Genomic DNA, 19,335 nt, shown 5'->3' on the forward strand with positions numbered 1-19,335 from the left:
TTTCGATCCATATTCCATGAGATCATCAATCACCCTAAGTGTGAAAGTAATCAAAAATGGCACTAAACTTTAATGTGTAATTTTAATTATTAGTAATGACTCTTCATCTTTCAGACCTGCCTGGACTTTGCATGTGTGAACGCCTCTGCTCTGCTGCGAAATCTGAACTGTAACGCTCAGACCACCTGCCACGGTCGGGGGGTAAGATGGTATCTTCTTTGCTAATACAGAGTTGGTTATCAGACAACAGTGCTAAATTTGAGCCCACATCCACACTGAAACCTGCTAAACATAGAAACATCTGCATGTAATAATGTGTTTAAACCTAATTTTCGTAAAAAATAAAAAAAAAATTCAATAATAAAACAATTATCTGGAATACTCACGCTGAAGTAATTCAAAGAATTTGAATACAATGCAGTGAAAACATTTTACAGAATCCATGCTTGAGAATTCCCTGCAGATTTGCAGATATTGGAGTTTCCTCCAGTGACAGATACTTGAGAATCATGTATTACGTAAATGTATTGTTTGTATTACATAAATTTGTTGTGTGGGCCGCCAGAAGAGGAGGTACTGCTGGCCCACCACCAGAGGGCGCTCTGCCTGAAGTGCGGGCTTCAGGCACGAGAGGGCGCTGCCGCCTCCAGGATCAGCCGAGGTGACAGCTGTCACCCATCAACCATGACAGCTGTCACTGATCATCTACTTCACACCAGGAATAAAAGCAGGAAGACACCTCCACCACATCGCCGAGATATCAACTTCATTGAGAGGTAATATCCTCAGCCGTTTGTGTATAATCTGTATATTGCAAGTGTTTGCAGGAGTACCGGTCCCTCTGACGGTGGAAGCTGAGTGAGTGCTGAACGACACTTTTTTCCCCTGAGAAATCACTGCATACTCTGCAAGATATTGAGTGAGAGGCGGAGGTGGAATTCCCACCATAATTGTTACTGGTGTACACACACCCCACACTTGACTATCTTTGTGTTCCGCCAGCAGTATCAGATCCGACACGCCGAGACGGTGGCCACCTGGGGACTTCGGGATTTGGTGGCTCCAGTATCCCTCGGGTTCGGTGGCGGTGGAAATCGTGTCGTTCCGGTTCGTCTCCAGACGGGCGTCTCCTATCGCCGAGCCTGCCCACACGACACCTTTATTGATTGACTTGTACTCATTCTGTAATCTGCTGTGTTTGGTTGTGGCATTCACAACAGTAAAGTGTTCTAATTTAACTCCTTCTATTGTCCGTTCATTTACGCCCCCTGTTGTGGGTCCGTGTCACTACACTTTCCCAACAAAATTCACATTTTATTGGTCTCTGTGTCCTTGCCCGTTGAGACTGAGACACACTATTGAGTCATGAGGTCACTGGACAGAAGTGTTTGATGACACTGATATCTTTGCATGAGAACGAAGATCCAAATCTTTATGGTCCTAACCCTTCCTGTCCTTCTGTGTCCTTGTGGAACTTAGATGATGTCCAGTGACCTTAAATGAGACAACTAGGTGTCTTTGGTATTAGGTCTCTTTGAAGGATGCTTGGGTACCACTGGAGTGACTTTGTGTGACTCCTGTCACACAAGAGGCTGAATGAGCCCAAATGCCATCCCAATGAAAATTTGACCTCCATTCGAGCAAAGTTGAGGCGTATTTGAAAACCTTAGACAGTATTCTGAGTGCACACCGCACAGTTTTGCGGCCAGCCTGAATGTAGAGCACATCCTCTCAACTTTTGATGTATGTATGTTTGTGGTGGTAAAATATGGAAAGACAGTCGAGGTGGCCTCTGACTGCATTCTGACTGCATTCCAAATAACCTCACAGTGTCAAAACAGAGACATTCACCATGGTCATCCCATTCGGGGTGCGCAAAGGAAACGTGATGTGCAAAGTCTGTGGTACGCATTAATTTTGTGAAGTAGACATGAACATTGCGCAATGATACCGTGATATCATGAGGTGGGCTTCATAGATAATTGGCAAAGCTTCTGGGGAAAACCTGGTCTTGTTAGGAGAGACGGCATCCATCCCACTTTGGATGGAGCAGCTCTCATTTCTAGAAATCTGGCCACTTTTTTTAAATCCTCCAAACCGTGACTATCCAGGGTTGGGACCAGGAAGCAAGGTTTAGTCTTACACACCTCTCTGCAGCTTCTCTCCCCCTGCCATCCCCTCATTACCCCATCTCCGTAGAGACGGTGCCTGCTCCCAGACCACCAACAACCAGTAAAAATCTATTTAAGCATAAAAATTCAAAAAGAAAAAATAATATAGCACCTTCAACTGCACCACAGACTAAAACAGTTAAATGTGGTCTATTAAACATTAGATCTCTCTCTTCTACGGTGGATGCTGGGAAATCCACCGTGTTGGTTCTTTTGGATTTGTCCTCTGCCTTTGATACTGTTGACCACCAGGTCCTGCTGAATAGACTGAGGGATCATGTCGGACTGTCGGGGTCAGTTCTTCTGTGGTTTTTTTCATATCTGTCTGGGCGCAGCTTTAGCGTTTTTGCTAACCAGATAAGGTCAGAGTCTGCGGACCTGTTATGTGGAGTCCCTCAGGGTTCTGTATTGGGCCCCATTTTGTTTTTATTGTACTTGATCCCTTTAGGTAGGATCATTCAAAGATTTACTGATGTCTCTTACCACTTATTTGCGGATGACATCCAGCTTTACTGCTCCTTTAAGCCATCTGAGATTAAGAGGCTTGATTCCCTCCTCCATTGTTTGGCGGAAATTAAACAATGGCTAATGAATAACTTTCTTCAGCTTAACGCAGACAAAACAGAGACATTGGTTATTGCCCCTGATGCCCATATTCCAGGTATTCAGCAGTACTTGGGAGACCTGGGCCAGTCTGCTAAATCATGTCTTCGAAACCTGGGTGTCATTTTTGACAAAGACATGTCGTTGGTACAGCATTGTAAACAGCTGACGAGGAATTGCTTCTTTAAATTAAGAAATATCTCTAAGCTCAGGAAAATGGTGTCTCGAAATGATTTAGAGCTTATTATTCATGCTTTTGTGTCAACACGTTTAGACTATTGTAACAGGTTTTTTTTCATGTCTAAACAAGAAGGAGTTGCGTCGACTGCAGTTGGTACAGAACTCTGCAGCAAGAATTCTGACACAAGCTAACAGAAGGACTCATATTTCCCCAATTTTAAAGGAACTTCATTGGCTGCCAGTGTCCTTCAGGATCAATTTTAAAATTTTGGTTTTAACTTTTAGAGCTCTACATGGCCAGGCGCCTCCCTATATCTGTGACCTCATCCAGCCTTATGCCCCTGCCAGGGCTTTGAGGTCTGTGGACCAAAATCTGTTGATGGTTCCTCGCACCCATTTTGCAACCAGAGGAGAGCGATCCTTCCAGGCTGTTGCTCCCAGGCTTTGGAATGGTCTCCCGCTCTCTCTGCGCTCACTGGACTCTGTCGATACTTTTAAAAGCCAACTTAAGACTTTCTTTTTTACTCAAGCATTTGCTTAGCTTTTAGGCTGCTCTGTGATCCTATGCTATGTTTTATGTTTTTATGTCTCGGCCATTGTCTGATGTTTTGTGTGGTGTACTCTGCTTTATGTTGTGAAGCACCTTGTGGCTCTTGTCTGTGAAAGGTGCTATATAATAAAATTTACTTACTTACTTACTTACTTACTTACTTACTTCTAAGTCCCTGTTAGTAAATGATATAATAATTGATCAACATATTGATTTATTCTGCCTTACAGAAACCTGGTTACAGCAGGATGAATATGTTAGTTTAAGTGAGTCAACACCCCCGAGTCACACTAACTGCCAGAATGCTTGTAGCATGGGCCGAGGCGGAGGATTAGCAGCAATCTTCCACTCCAGCTTATTAATTAATCAAAAACCCAGACAGAGCTTTAATTCATTTGAAAGCTTCTCTCTTAGTCTTGTCCATCCAAATTGGAAGTCCCAAAAACCAGTTTTATTTGTTGTTATCTATCGTCCTCCTGGTCCTTACTGTGAGTTTCTCTGTGAATTTCGGACCTTTTGTCTGACTTAGTGCTTAGCTCAGATAAGATAATTATAGTGGGCGATTTTAACATCCACACAGATGCTGAGAATGACAGCTTCAATACTGCATTTAATCTATTGTTAGACTCGATTGGCTTTGCTCAAAATGTAAATGAGTCCACCCACCACTTTAATCATACCTTAGATCTTGTTCTGACTTATGGTATGGAAATTGAAGACTTAACAGTATTCCCTGAAACCCCCTTCTGTCTGATCATTTCTTAATAACATTTACATTTACTCTGATGGACTACCCAGCAGTGGGGAATAAGTTTCATTACAGTAGAAGTCTTTTAGAAAGCGCTGTAACTAGGTTTAAGGATATGATTCCTTCTTTATGTTCTCCAATGCCATATACCAACACAGGGCAGAGTAGCGCCCTAAACTCTGTGAGTGAGATAGATTATCTCGTCAATAGTTTTATATCCTCATTGAGGACAACTTTGGATGCTGTAGCTCCTCTGAAAAAGAGAGCCTTAAATCAGAAGTGCCTGACTCCGTGGTATAACTCACAAACTCGCAGCTTAAAGCAGATAACCCGTAAGTTGGAGAGGAAATGGCGTCTCACTAATTTAGAAGATCTTCACTTAGCCTGGAAAAAGAGTCTGTTGCTCTATAAAAAAGCCCTCCGTAAAGCTAGGACATCTTACTACTCATCACTAATTGAAGAAAATAAGAACAACCCCAGGTTTCTTTTCAGCACTGTAGCCAGGCTGACAAAGAGTCAGAGCTCTATTGAGCCGAGTATTCCTTTAACTTTAACTAGTAATGACTTCATGACTTTCTTTGCTAATAAAATTTTAACTATTAGAGAAAAAATTACTCATAACCATCCCAAAGACATATCGTTAGACTCTTTCTTTCCGATTGTTCTGTCTGAGTTATTTTCATTAGTTACTTCCTCCAAACCATCAACATGTCTATTAGACCCCATTCCTACCAGGCTGCTCAAGGAAGCCCTACCATTAATTAATGCTTCGATCTTAAATATGATCAATCTGTCTTTATTAGTTGGCTATGTACCACAGGCTTTTAAGGTGGCAGTAATTAAACCATTATTTAAAAAGCCATCACTTGACCCAGCTATCTTAGCTAATTATAGGCCAATCTCCAACCTTCCTTTTCTCTCAAAAAGTCTTGAAAGGGTAGTTGTAAAACAGCTAACTGATCATCTGCAGAGGAATGGTCTATTTGAAGAGTTTCAGTCAGGGTTTAGAATTCATGATAGTACAGAAACAGCATTAGTGAAGGTTACAAATGATCTTCTTATGGCCTCAGACAGTGGACTCATCTCTGTGCTTGTTCTGTTAGACCTCAGTGCTGCTTTTGATACTGTTGACCATAAAATTTTATTACAGAGATTAAAGCATGCCATAGGTATTAAAGGCACTGCGCTGCGGTGGTTTGAATCATATTTATCTAATAGATTACAATTTGTTCATGTAAATGGGGAATCTTCTTCACAGACTAAGGTTAATTATGGAGTTCCACAAGGTTCTGTGCTAGGACCAATTTTATTCACTTTATACATGCTTCCCTTAGGCAGTATTATTAGACAGCATTGCTTAAATTTTCATTGTTACGCAGATGATACTCAGCTTTATCTATCCATGAAGCCAGAGGACACACACCAATTAGTTAAACTGCAGGATTGTCTTACAGACATAAAGACAAGGATGACCTCTAATTTCTTGCTTTTAAACTCAGATAAAACTGAAGTTATTGTACTTGGCCCCCACAAATCTTAGAAACATGGTGTCTAACCAGATCCTTACTCTGGATGGCATTACCCTGACCTCTAGTAATACTGTGAGAAATCTTGGAGTCATTTTTGATCAGGACATGTCATTCAATGCGCATATTAAACAAATATGTAGGACTGCGTTTTTGCATTTGCGCAAGATCTCTAAAATTAGAAAGGTATTGTTATATGGCTGGGGGGGCCTGGCTGCCTTTTTGTTTCTGTCCTTTGCTTCTCCTTCCAGGTGGTTTGCATTTGGAACTGAGTGGCTGTGTTGCTGAGTTTATCAGGACCTCACCCTGATCACCTGAGGCTGATCACCTGCTGCTCATCAGGACTCACAGCTGTGGTGCATCTGCATGGATTGGAACATGGTGGCATTTAAGACTGGAGTGCACAGTGTGTATTGGCCAGAGACTCGACCTTGTGACCAGACGGGTGAGATCGTCGTCTCGGGAGCCATCTCATCATCAATGGATGCAGAGAACGTCCAGGTTTGATGCACGGTCTGTGAAAGAGGAGGGGGTGAGGTCTCATGCTCGTCAGCACACTTCCTGAGGTACATTTTGTGACTAACATTTATACAGTCAGTAAATGTGGTGTCCCTCACACCTTTATTATATTGAGCTGTATGTTAGTCATGTATCGACTTCCACTGCAGTGGAGTTTTGTGAACTGGATGTTCCATGCCTGCAGGTTGGGAAGTTGATTAGTAATCAAGCCAGGAAGTGTTTGCTGTTTGTACACCTTTAAGTGTTCTCTCTGTGTGTAGAGTGTGGACTCACATAATGGTTCCTTCTTTCACAGACTCGGTTTGTTGCGGCCACCTGGGGGGTGTCGGCGGGGTCCTTGAGTCCCAACAGCTTCTGGCTCCGGACCGTTAGCGCTGCTGGGAGCGCACCACGCCAGACCGCACTTTGTTTTTTATGTATCACTGTTATGTATTAAATTCAGTTAGCCTTTGTACCGTGCTCTGCTTATTTCATACTGGGTCTTTCAAACGCTGGTCGGTTCTCCGAGCTGCGTCCGACACATAACAGTAGTCTCTGGCCAAACATCACGGACCCAGCGGTAGCAGAGACGGTAATGCGCCGGGAAGGCGGCAGCAGACGTTCAGTAGTTATCCGGATCAGTTGCGGGTGCTCTCCGCCCGGATGGTGCGTGTTTGAGTCCCATTACTGAATACTGATTTGTGCTCTCTTGCAGCCGTGTTCCTGTGTTGTGCCTTATCCGTGGGTCGTGGTGGAGTGTGACTGGCGACGGCTTCGCGTCGCACTTCGACCGGATAAGAGGTTTAGACGGGAGCTGCAAGAGTGTGTCTGTAATGGGTGAACGCGCGCGGCGGAGCTCTGTCACACGGGAAGCACCGTGACAGTTGTAGCCCCGTTTCCCCGGATGAAGATAACTACTGCGTCTGTTGTCAGCTCCGGTGTTATTTAGTTGAATCACATTTTTGGTTGTGTGTTGCTCACAGCTGCGCACAAGTGAGCGGCTCGTTTGTTTTCTCTGTCACCAAAGAGGGTTTTTTATTTTTAGCACTCTGGCTCCCTCTTGTGGTGACTGAGTCACATTACCGTCAAGCTCTTAAGTTGGAACAGGTGTGTTCCATTTGTTTGAGCTTGACGGTATAAAACACTTATTTGTTTTGTGTTAGTTCATTTTGTGTGGGTGTTTTTTGAGTTGTTTTTTGTGTGGGATTTTTTTTTTTTTTACACTATTAGTGTCTGGGGTTGTGACCCTGCAGTTCTGTTCGAAGATAAAAAAAAAAAAAAAAAAACAGAACGGGGACGCAAGCAACTGTATGTTACTCTGGTACTTTCTTTTTATTTCTTTCAGTTTCGCCTCCCAGGGTTTGATGGGACGGTCTCCTGGGGGGTCATGGGGGGGTAATTGGGTTGTTTTTTTTGTTTTGTTTTTTGTTGTGCCCTCTCTTCTCCTCTGACTCCAGCCGTGTGAGCCGTAGTGTCGGCGTTGCTGGAGTGGTGCAGTTTGGTTATGCTGGGCGTTTCCCAGGTAACCTCTGCACCTGGGGGGGGGGTGTTTTTTCTCCTTTTGTTTTTCCCCCCAGTTTCCGCCCTCAGGGTTTGACTGTGGTGTCCTCTGGGGGGGAAAGGGCTGTGGGTCCATCTAGCCATAGACGGCCGGGGCTGGGTCCGTTGGTCCTGAGGGGAGGCGTCTCCTGGGGTTGACGAGTGGTCCTCTGGGAGGCGCTGGGAGTCCCCGTGGGTGACGTTGGATCCCAGAGGGACCTCGGCTGTGGTTATTACCCCTGGAGCTGGCGGGAAGTCCTCTGGGGGGTGTTGGTCCCTACATGTCGTTTGGGGGTGTTAGCATTTTTATTTGCAAGCTTCAGTTTGGGTTTTTCTTTTCTCCCCTTCCCGGGGTTTGATGGAATGGGCCTCTGGGGAGGGGGGGGGGGGGTGTTTTGGTTGTTTGTGTTTGTCTTTTTGGTTTTATGACTAACCAGACTGTGAACACAGTTGGACAAAAACTGACAGCACAGGTTTAAGAACTCCTGGCCACACCTGTGCTAAGTGACTGACGGAAACAAAGGCAAAGATGCAGCCAGAGGAGAGGACATCCATCATTCTGTTGGTCGACGAATGCAGATGCGGTCTCCAACCATGGTCCCTGGAGGGGGGTGTTTCTCCTGGGCCAGGTTTGTGTGGTCGCCGGGAGGCTTCCCGTGAGGGTGGGGTACTGTTATATGGCTGGGGGGGCCTGGCTGCCTTTTTGTTTCTGTCCTTTGCTTCTCCTTCCAGGTGGTTTGCATTTGGAACTGAGTGGCTGTGTTGCTGAGTTTATCAGGACCTCACCCTGATCACCTGAGGCTGATCACCTGCGGCTCATCAGGACTCACAGCTGTGGTGCATCTGCATGGATTGGAACATGGTGGCATTTAAGACTGGAGTGCACAGTGTGTATTGGCCAGAGACTCGACCTTGTGACCAGACGGGTGAGATCGTCGTCTCGGGAGCCATCTCATCATCAATGGATGCAGAGAATGTCCAGGTTTGATGCACGGTCTGTGAAAGAGGAGGGGGTGAGGTCTCATGCTCGTCAGCACACTTCCTGAGGTACGTTAGATTTTGTGACTAACATTTATACAGTCAGTAAATGTGGTGTCCCTCACACCTTTATTATATTGAGCTGTATGTTAGTCATGTATCGACTTCCACTGCAGTGGAGTTTTGTGAACTGGATGTTCCATGCCTGCAGGTTGGGAAGTTGATTAGTAATCAAGCCAGGAAGTGTTTGCTGTTTGTACACCTTTAAGTGTTCTCTCTGTGTGTAGAGTGTGGACTCACATAATGGTTCCTTCTTTCACAGTGTGGAACCAGCTCCCAATTCGGATCAGGGAGATAGACATCCTCTCTACTTTTAAGATTAGGCTTAAAACTTTCCTTTTTGCTAAAGCTTATAGTTAGGGCTGGATCAGGTGACCCTGAACCATCCCTTAGTTATGCTGCTATAGACTTAGACTGCTGCGGATTTCCCATGATGCACTGAGTGTTTCTGTCTCTTTTTGCTGTGTATGCACCACTCTGCATTTAATCATTAGTGATTGATCTCTGCTCCCCTCCACAGCATGTCTTTTTCCTCGTTCTCTCCCTCAGCCCCAACCAGTCCCAGCAGAAGGCTGCCCCTCCCTGAGCCTGGTTCTGCTGGAGGTTTCTTCCTGTTAAAAGAGTCTTTCTGTTATGTGTCGGACGCAGCTCGGAGAACCGACCAGCGTTTGAAGGACCCAGTATGAAATAAGCAGAGCACGGTACAAAGGCTAACTGAATTTAATACATAACAGTGAAAATATAATAACAGAAAGGTGCGGCCTGGCGTGGTGCGCTCCCAGCAGCGCTAACGGTCCGGAGCCAGAAGCTGTTTCGGACCCAAGGACCCCGCCGACACCCCCCAGGTGGCCGCAACAACCGAGTCTGTGAAAGAAGGAACCATTATGTGAGTCCACACTCTACACACAGAACACTTAAAGGTGTACAAACAGCAAACACTTCCTGGCTTGATTACTGATCAGCTTCCCAACCTGCAGGCATGGAACATCCCGTTCACAAAACTCCACCGCAGTGGAAGCTGATACATGACTAACATACAGCTCAATACAATAAGGTGTGAGGGACACCACATTTACTGACTGTATAACTGTTAGTCACAAAATCCAACGTACCTCAGGAAGTGTGCTGACGAGCGTGAGACCTCACCCCCTCCTCTTTCACAGACCGTGCATCAAACCTGGACATTCTCAGCGTCCGCTGCTGATGAGATGGCTCCCAAGACGACGATCTCACCCGTCTGGTCACAAGGTCGAGTCTCTGGCAAATACACACTGTGCACTCCAGTCTTAAATGCCAACATGCTCCAATCCATCCAGATGCACCTCAGCTGTGAGTCCTGACGAGTCGCAGGTGATCAGGGTGAGGTCCTGACAGCCTCAGCAACACAGCCACTCAGTCCCAAATGCACGCCACCTGGGAGGAAAACAAAAAGACAAACAAACCGGCAGCCAGGCCCCCCCAGCCATATAACACTTTCCTTCCCACTGTCGCCAAGTGCTTGCTCACAGGGGGTCGTTTTGACAGTTGGAGTTTTTCTGTAATTATTGTATGGCTTTGCCTTACAATATAAAGTGCCTTTGGGCAACTGTTTGTTGTGATTTGGCGCTATATAAATGAAATTGATTTGATTTGATACCAAAAACACCGTGTGTTGCTGTGAGTCAGTGTGTCTCAGAACCGCAGGGCAGAGCGCATATCTAGATGGGGTGTTACATCCATAATAATCATATTATCACAGATACACTGTCAGTATTTTTCATGGGTCAGATAATGTATTTGTAATATTATGGTCATCATAGCTATAACACCACGTGCAGCTTAGCTGCCCCTGCCACTGTGCCACAGCGAGTCGATGCATTTCAGTGGCACGACGCAGCACTGCACAGTGCATTTGTATGGGGTGTCACAGCGGTAATAATATCTGTCAATATTATGACAGATACACCATCTAACACGTTAGGAGTGCAACTGTTTCACCAAACCATTACAGTATGAATAAAATAAATAATCACCATTGTAACAGCTCCAGATGTGGCTCCCACTGCTCGGCACACACTCGTCACCCTGCAGCCTGTGTTATAATCCATGTGATCCTGGGGGCGATGTGGGAAGGTGACACTGGCCAAGTACAGGGGGCAAATGCACCATCCACTACAATATAAATATGATGTGGCGTCCAGCAGTGCAACACGCGGCATCCAGCCAGCCAGCAGGTCATCCCGCTGTGCGTCAGGGTGCATAACACCTGTTCACAAGGTTCAGGGAGTCCATTATGTGTAGTGCTAAGTTATTGCCAGGACACACATGCAAACCATGGAGTGATCATTTCATGGAGGTAAGGTGCTAGAGAGAGGAAGGTTGTGGTGGGAGGGAGGGGGCACGCGAAAGTGGGAGAGAGCAGGCGCGAGTGAGGGAGGAGAAGGATAGCCGCTGTGTAATGCTCTAATATCAATACCTGCCTTGGCACTTTTCAGGTTACGTATGATATCCAATATATGGTCTGATACATGTAATCCAGCTTTTCCTGCATATGGGTCTTCTATGATACATCATGGGCGCACCCGTAATAATAAGTGTGCACGTCAGTGACATGCACTACAGCAATGCGATCGTCAGTGGTTCAGAGGTTGGATATCATTCAAAATCAAGCAGGGAGACACAGCAGGTTTCCAAAAGATAGCAGACCGCAGCCCTTGTTCTGCATGCCCCTCCCCTTTCCTGTCTTCGACCCAGACCTTGAATTGGAAAAAGGCTGTAACATAACAAAATGTGGAAAAAGTGAAGTGCTGTGAATACTTTCCAGATGTACCGTATGCCTGCCTGACAATGTTGGGGCATGCTCCTAATGAGACAATGGATGGTGTCCTGCGGGATCTTCTCCAAGATTTGGACCAGGGCATCACTTAGCTACTGGACAGTCTGAGGTGCAACCTGGCTGCGTCAGATGGACCAAAACATAACGTCCCAGAGTTGTTCTATTGGAGTTAGGTCAGGCAAGCGTGGGGACCAGTTGATGGTATCAATTCCTTCATCTTCCAGGAACTGCCTGCATACCTTTCTCACATGAGCCTGGGCATTATTGTGCACCAAGAGGAACCCAGGTCTCACTGCACCAGGGTCGACTCTGAGAATGAGTCCAAGGATTTCCTCTCCATACCTAATACCAGTGTGACCCACCACCAAACCATCATGTTGAATGATGTTGCAGGCAACATGCCATTCTCCACGGCATCTCCAGACCCCTTCACATCTGTCACATGAGCTCTCATTTGTGAAAATCACAGAGTGCCAGTAGCAGACCTGCCAATTCTGGTGTTCTATAGCAAATGCCAGTGGAGCTCCATGGTGCTGGCCAGTGAGCACAGAGCTCACTACAGGACGCTGGGCCCTCAGGCTACGCTCATGAAGTCTGTTTCTGATTGTTTGATCACCGACATTCACACCAGTGTTTTGCTATAGGTCATTTTGTAGGGCTCTGGCAGAGCTCATCCTGTTCCTCTTCGCAGAAAGGAGCAGATACTGGTCCTGTTGATGTGTTAAGGACCTTTTATGGCCTTGTCCAGCTCTCCTGTCTCCTGGGATCTCCTCCATGCTCTTGAGACTGTGCTGGAAGACACAGCAAACCTGGCAATGGCAGTGTATTAATGTGCCATCCTAGAGGAGTTGGATTACTTGTGCAACCTTTGCAGGGCCTATGTACCGCACAATACTACCAGTAGTGACACTGACCCAAGCCAAATGCAAAACGAGTGAAAAGTCAGCCAGATAAGATAAGAAGGGACAAAAATGTCAGTGGTTTCCATCTATTAAACAATTCCTCTTTTGGGTGTCGTTTTATTGTTGCCTCTCCAGTACACCTGTTGTTGTTGTTGTTGTTAATTTCATTTAAGATGAAATTCAATTTAGACATAAATAAAACTCAAAATGATCACTCATTTGCCAAAATAGTTGGTAATTATTGTAATAAATTGATTCATTTTTGTTGTTCTTAGTGCAACATCATCCACCGGCAGCCATTTAGATCAAGTCATGTATTTGACTCAGCGGTTAGAATTCATGGTCAGACATCAGTTGCTGAACTCCTTGTGAACTGTATGACTCGTCCTGTTGACCATCTGAACAGCATGATGTCATCACTGGACAGAAGCTCACTTCCTTCTCTTTGTCCACAACACAAAGCAGACGTTTGCTTTGTTATCTTCTACTTAAGGGCGAAATGACTGTGTACTGAGAGACCATAACAGAGAAGGCTAATGATGAGTTGAGTGAAGATGGCTTTGTGTGAATGTACTGTAATATTGCTGTGATATTATCCTCAGGTATGTAATAACAAAGGCCACTGCCACTGTCAGAACGGGTGGGGCCCCCCGTTCTGTAACACGCCGGGGTTTGGAGGGAGCATCGACAGCGGTCCAGCTCAGACTGGTAAGTGCATCTTCTGTTCATTTATGGTGCGTTCACACACAGGCAGGATGCGTTACAAATGTCATATTTATGTCATTCTTGGCACATTCCTGACATTCTTAACATGACTTAACGCATGTGAATAGGTTTCTTAATAGTGCGTGATATTCGTGATTTTCGTGGAGCATGTTTTTGGCTGTCAAAAAATCAAAAAATCTTCCACGAATATCACACACCACCCTCATTTCGCCTCATGTCGTGGAGGTCACAACTGAGCATGTTGATCCCTCTTGATTAGTGGTGATCCTTATTAGAGTGTGACAGCATTCTTCTCCGACGTGCGCACAATTAAACCCTGCTCCACCACATTCAGTTTCATTGCTGCAGTATGCTGAAGGACAGTGACGCCAAGTTGGCTAAATGTTTTGTTCCAATGCTCTTCAGCACGCTCCTGCAGGTGTTTCACCTGCTGCTGTGCCTGATGTTTGGGAAAACGCGTGAGACGAGAGCCGCGTGGAGCCACACATCTGGTTTGCTCCATCTCTTCCTCCTTTCTGCGCCACTCTATGACACAGAGCCCAACTAAGCACGCAGTCACAAAGTTCTTCAGCTATGGATTTTGAGGAGCAAACTGGAGCGATCTGAATTGTTCAGCAGGTGATGGATGAATATGGATGTGTGTGAAGACAATTCGCCTCACTCACAACCTAACGTAACAATGTGCTGTTACACGCAATAGCGCGGAACAGCACGGAACATTAATTCTTGACCATGCGTTATGGTTCCTGATAATTCTCCAACAGGTTGCAGCAGTTCCTGAGGACACCTGATGCCTGTGCCTCAAATCATCACATTCGTGATCAGCGGCCAAGAATGTATACTTTGTGGCATTTGTGACTTGTCGTCGTTATGTGTAAATGCAGCATTAGGGTTATGTACTCTGGACCCCACCCAACCTACTTACACCCCCAAAGGTCAGTTGGCAAGTGTGCCTGCTCTGTGCCATGGCTGTCCGTTATCATGGATCTGGCCCTACTTGCAGAGTCTTGGATCATCTACAGCTGTGAAACATGTCCTCCCAAACACTGTGGCTGCTGGATTTAGTTTCCTGGCATCATGGAAGCATTTTTAGGAAAAATAATAATGGAGCTCTGTAATACAGCGAAACGTATGGGAGAAAAATGCACGCTAAATTAGGAAAAAAAATGCACGCAAGTGACGTCACCCATACAATGGGACAAATAATGACTGTCTCATGATATAAAATCCAATCAAATTGGCAAGAATGTATTTAGGTGTCATAATTTAAAGTATTTACGGTGATACTACACACAGGTTGTGTTAACAATAGGATAAGTCTTCATGATGGGACGATGAGGCATAAAGTGTGAATATCTGGAAGCAGACTGTAACAAATGTTCCACTGTCTCAAGCTGAGCTTTTTTGTGTGGAGTTTGCACATCTTGCACATGCACAGTAGGTTCTTCCTACCTGTAGATCTGGAATTTGTTCCAGAGGGACATTCTGTTAAGTTAACATGATCCATGTCAACTCAAACTTAAAATGGATAACGTATAATTCTTACAAATTCAAAACATCAAAATCAATGGAAAATATTAACTACTGCTGCCCCATTTCCACTTGACATTAAAAAGTCTCTTATCCTGATTGTATGTAGATAATATTTTAACCTGATTGGATTTACACCTTGTATTGATGTTTCATGTGATCAGCTCTCAGTGACGCTGCCATGAAGCAGTTTGTTTTTTCCTTCTTTGAGCTGTCCTATGTCTTGTGAGTTTTAGGTCGTGTATACATGATCTCGCTTTTTAAGGAATAATGGAACCCTTATTGTCTACTTTCTAAGCAGACAGACGTCATGGGGCTTAATTTTTTATGTGCTTGTGCCTGCTTTTTAAAAGAAAATATTTCAAGAACCAATGCACGGATTTCAACCAAACTTTGCATCCAAGCTGGCTCCCACCCACGGATGACTTCAATGTCAAAGATCAAGGATAAAATTTTGGCCCAATGCAAACTGAGAGAAAAAGGCCTGAATCAGAGGTGACAGACCCATAGTTACTGCCAGGCAAGAAAAGGAAGTTATATGTGGTTTTTAAAATATTCCACCTATTTTGACATTGAGCGACCTTGAAAGGTGAATTTTACTGAAGTGTTGCACTGTCTCTGAAAGTGAATTCTTGATGTAATGTTCTAATATTGAATATACTGCATATTCTGTCTTTTTGTACCTCAGATGACTCCCTTAAGAATGGTTTGTTGATCTTTTTTCTCTTGGTGGTTCCAATTTTGGTTCTTGTCACTTTGGTGCTGCTCTACTTCTTCAAGAGGGAAGCCCTGGACCCCTGCCTTAAAATGAGAGATTTCAAGTAAACTCTTAACTTGCATTCAGATTTATACATTTATATGTTTTAAGCTACTTCTCATATCGTTTTGATGAAGAGATGAAGGTTCAGCTTTTCTTTTTCAGATTGCGTCAACCTCAAAATGAGCAACCAAACAGCAATGTTCAGGCCAAGATCAGAATCTACCAACAACCACAAGCTTCTCCTCCCAGGGTAAATTTCTGATACTAATCACAAGAAATCAGAAAAGCTTGAAATGGTATGGAAAATGCAAATAATAATAATAATAATAATAATAATAATAATAATAATAATAATAATAATAATAATAATAATATGAGCGAAGCTCGCTCAAGGGTAGACGATGCCACATACCGGAAATGGCACAAACGTCTTTCTTTACATTATTACAATATTGTCGTAAAAAAAAAAAAGAATCTTAACGACAATTGTGAACTAGCCTATCATTACTTTAAGGTTTTGCAACAATTATTCAATTTTAAATTATTGTTTGATGATATATACACAGATAGTGAAAAGCTTTGCTTATTAATGTCAGCAACATTGAACATATTAATAATAATAATAATGTTGATGATACTGATGAAAACCCTGTAGTGATTGTTTTTATTTACAGTACTTTGATTTTTATTTCATTGCTGACAGAATGAACCCAACATATTTCATGTTTTGCGTGGTCAATTTCATTTCATTTGGAAATATACATCCATTCCTGCATTTAGGGCCTGTAACACATTCCAAAACAAACAAACAAACAAACAAAAAAATGCAACACTAAAGCATTTTACCACATGGTGGCATTCTCTTTTCAATTTCAATTCAATTTAATCAGCTTATAAAGCACCAAATCACAACAAAAGCCACCTCAAGACCCCTCACACAGAACAGTTAAACAAAAAAAATAAAATAAATCAAATTAAATAAAAATCAAATACATAAGTAAAAACAGAAGTAAAAGAATAAAACGGATACAAAAATAAAAACTATTCATAAGAAAAAGAATAAAAATAAGATTTTCACAACACTTGAAAGAAATTTTGTCATTGAGGATATGAAGCGATGAAGCATTTCAGGTGTTATTTTGTCTCATTCTTCCTGCAAACACACCTTCAGGTGTGCAACAGTTCGGGGTCGTCATTGGTGCATTTTTACAGACATACAAGCTCATTTTAAACTAAGTGTAACTTCAACTACACTTGTTAGTTAAAACCTAGACATCCAGCAGATAGCAGACAGGTACATAATATATTACAGGAGTCATCCATCCGGGTCCTGGACATGTTTTCCAGTACTTCCTGCTTCATCCACTGCTAATTATCTAAGTTAACTAACCAATAAAGAGGTAGACAGAAGTGACTAATGAGCTGGAGTTGCAGCAGGTAGTTAGAAAACGTGCACCCTGTCACTTGTGGTTTTTGTATTAATGTTGTACAGTCATGTTGGCCCAGAAAAAGAACAGGTTAAATGAATCATTAAAAGCGTGATGTTCATGGCCATGATGAGTGTATGTCAATTTCTTGCCACAGTTCTAATTATGCATGTTTAATTTAGACAGGTTTGTTTTCAATATATGCCTTTTTTTTTTCTTTTGTAATTCCAGCCTCCACTTCCATCAGAGACCAAACCTCCATTATCTGGGTAAGATCTGACTAAACCTTCTCTTTTACATTGAGCTATACTGTCCTCTTTAACTGCTCATTCACTGGATACATTTTCATTCAAACTCAGTTTCAGGTACGCAGTAATGAATTTCAGGAATGAAGACCCAAGTGCGGCCACTTCAAACCCTCGAGTTCCCAAGAAAGGTCCTGTCGTGCCCAAACCAAAACCTCCCAAAAAAACTACCACAGTGAACTTTTAAGAAGTATATTGAATTGTATTATTTGTATTTTAAACACTGTACTTGCCAGTACATCAAGTCTGATAATATAGCTGCAGATGATGCTGGTAGAGTTTGAGGGGTTTTTTTTTTCTGAAATGTATTTTCATGTTGTTTTATTCTGTAACATTAAAAAAGCTTTTGAGAAAGTGGATGAGCAGCATGATGGATTAGTGGTCAGCACTGTTGTCTCACAGCGAGAAGGTCATGGGATCGATTCCCACCTGTTGCCTTTCTGTGTGGAGTTTGCATGTTCTCCCCATGTTTACATGGGTTCCCTCTGGGTGCTCTGGCTTCATTTCAGGAAAAATCCCAACACTGTGAGTAAATAAGCAGGCTGGGGACAAAATTTTCTGTTTTTCCTAAATAGCTTTTCGAACTTTAATCCTAACTGAATCAGAATCAGAATTGAATTTATTATAAGTTCTCACATATAAGGAATTTGATCTGGTGTCATTGGTGCATAAACAACAATAACAAGACAAGGAAAAAAAATACTTCTGTAAGAAGTAAAGGAATCAAATAGACAAATGGGCAAAGTTAAGTTTACTGTCAACCCAGTCTCACAGCAAGTCATGATTCAGCAGCACGAAATATACATTAATCTATTGGTTCATGATATTGTGACGAAAAACACCTCATTTTCGTCGCAGCGGCACAAATTCATTGTAATACATTCCGTTATGGCTGCACATAATTAAAAGTGAAGCGGGGGGGGTCGTGATGCTTATGGTTAGGGTTGGGGGAAGGAGTAGGGTTAGGTTATGGTTAAGGTTAGGATTGAGGGTAGGAGTACGGTTAGTAATCGTAATTTTAAAAAAGTCACGAAAATTTGAATCGTGTCGTGACAGGAACACGGAAAAAAAAAACGTGAGACTGGGCTGTTACTGTCAAATAGATATTTGAATGGTGGAATGGGGCTGTGCAGGCATGCAGATGAACAGTACAAGGATGATCAGTCTGTACTTTGTGGGAGTGGGGGGTAGGGTAAATGGGGTATCTGGCATTATTTATAAGTCTAGCTGGAGATGGACAGAAGCTGTTTTTGTGTCTTGAGGTTTTAGCCATCTGCCAGTGGGGAGGGTAACATAAAGTTTGTGTCCTGGGTGGGAGGGATCGGCCACTATCTTCCTTGCTCACCTCAGGGCCCTGGAGGTGTACAGGTCCTGCAGGGATGGTAGATTGCAGTCAATCACCTGCTCTGCTGCGTAGATGATACACTGCTGTCTTCTCCTGTCCTTAACAGTGGCAGCAGTGTACCAGACGGTGATGGAGGAGGAGATGATGGACTCATTGATGGCAATGTAGAAGTTCACCATCATTGTTTTTGGCAGGTTGAACTTCCTTAGCTGCCTCAGAAAGTACAACACTAGGGAAAGAGCATTATTTAATCTTCAGCCATGTTTTAACCATTCAAAACCTTTATATTTGAGTAAAAAATATGCAACACGGGCAAATATGTAGCCTGACCCTGACTTTTTCTTTCTTTTTTTTTCTTTTTTTTGAATAGCTTTTCCAATTCTAGAGGCTTGTGTGAACGTCTATTTCTTTCACATGGTTCTGATATTTAGGCAGTGAGTACATATGCACCGTTTAATTTGTTAAAACCACAAGTGCAGTTATATTCTTGCAGATGTATTATTGTCAAGGTGACCTGCTTTGTGTGATAAACAGACCATCACAGACAGTGTATTTGGAAGTGGTGAGGAAGTGACTCTCCCTGTAAGAACAAGTGATGCTATGCACTAAGAATGACACACCAACAATTAATCACTTTTTGTAAGATGAAATTGTTTTCTTTATTACTTTGGA

At 43.4% G+C, this 19,335-nt stretch overlaps 1 protein-coding gene across 1 annotated transcript in view; it reads left to right on the forward strand.

Moving 5' to 3' along the window:
* Positions 1-17,633, forward strand: part of LOC117531458 (disintegrin and metalloproteinase domain-containing protein 9-like) — a 55,350-nt gene extending 37,717 nt beyond the window's left edge. The window contains 6 exon segments of the mRNA XM_034194565.1: positions 115-201; positions 13,173-13,278; positions 15,515-15,647; positions 15,749-15,836; positions 17,245-17,282; positions 17,373-17,633. Coding sequence (XP_034050456.1) covers positions 115-201; positions 13,173-13,278; positions 15,515-15,647; positions 15,749-15,836; positions 17,245-17,282; positions 17,373-17,505 — 585 coding nt within the window. The 3' untranslated portion in view covers positions 17,506-17,633.
* The last annotated feature ends 1,702 nt before the right edge of the window (positions 17,634-19,335 follow it).

Source organism: Thalassophryne amazonica, chromosome 18 (genome assembly GCF_902500255.1).
Source record: "Thalassophryne amazonica chromosome 18, fThaAma1.1, whole genome shotgun sequence".
NCBI classification, from domain to species: Eukaryota; Metazoa; Chordata; class Actinopteri; order Batrachoidiformes; family Batrachoididae; genus Thalassophryne; species Thalassophryne amazonica.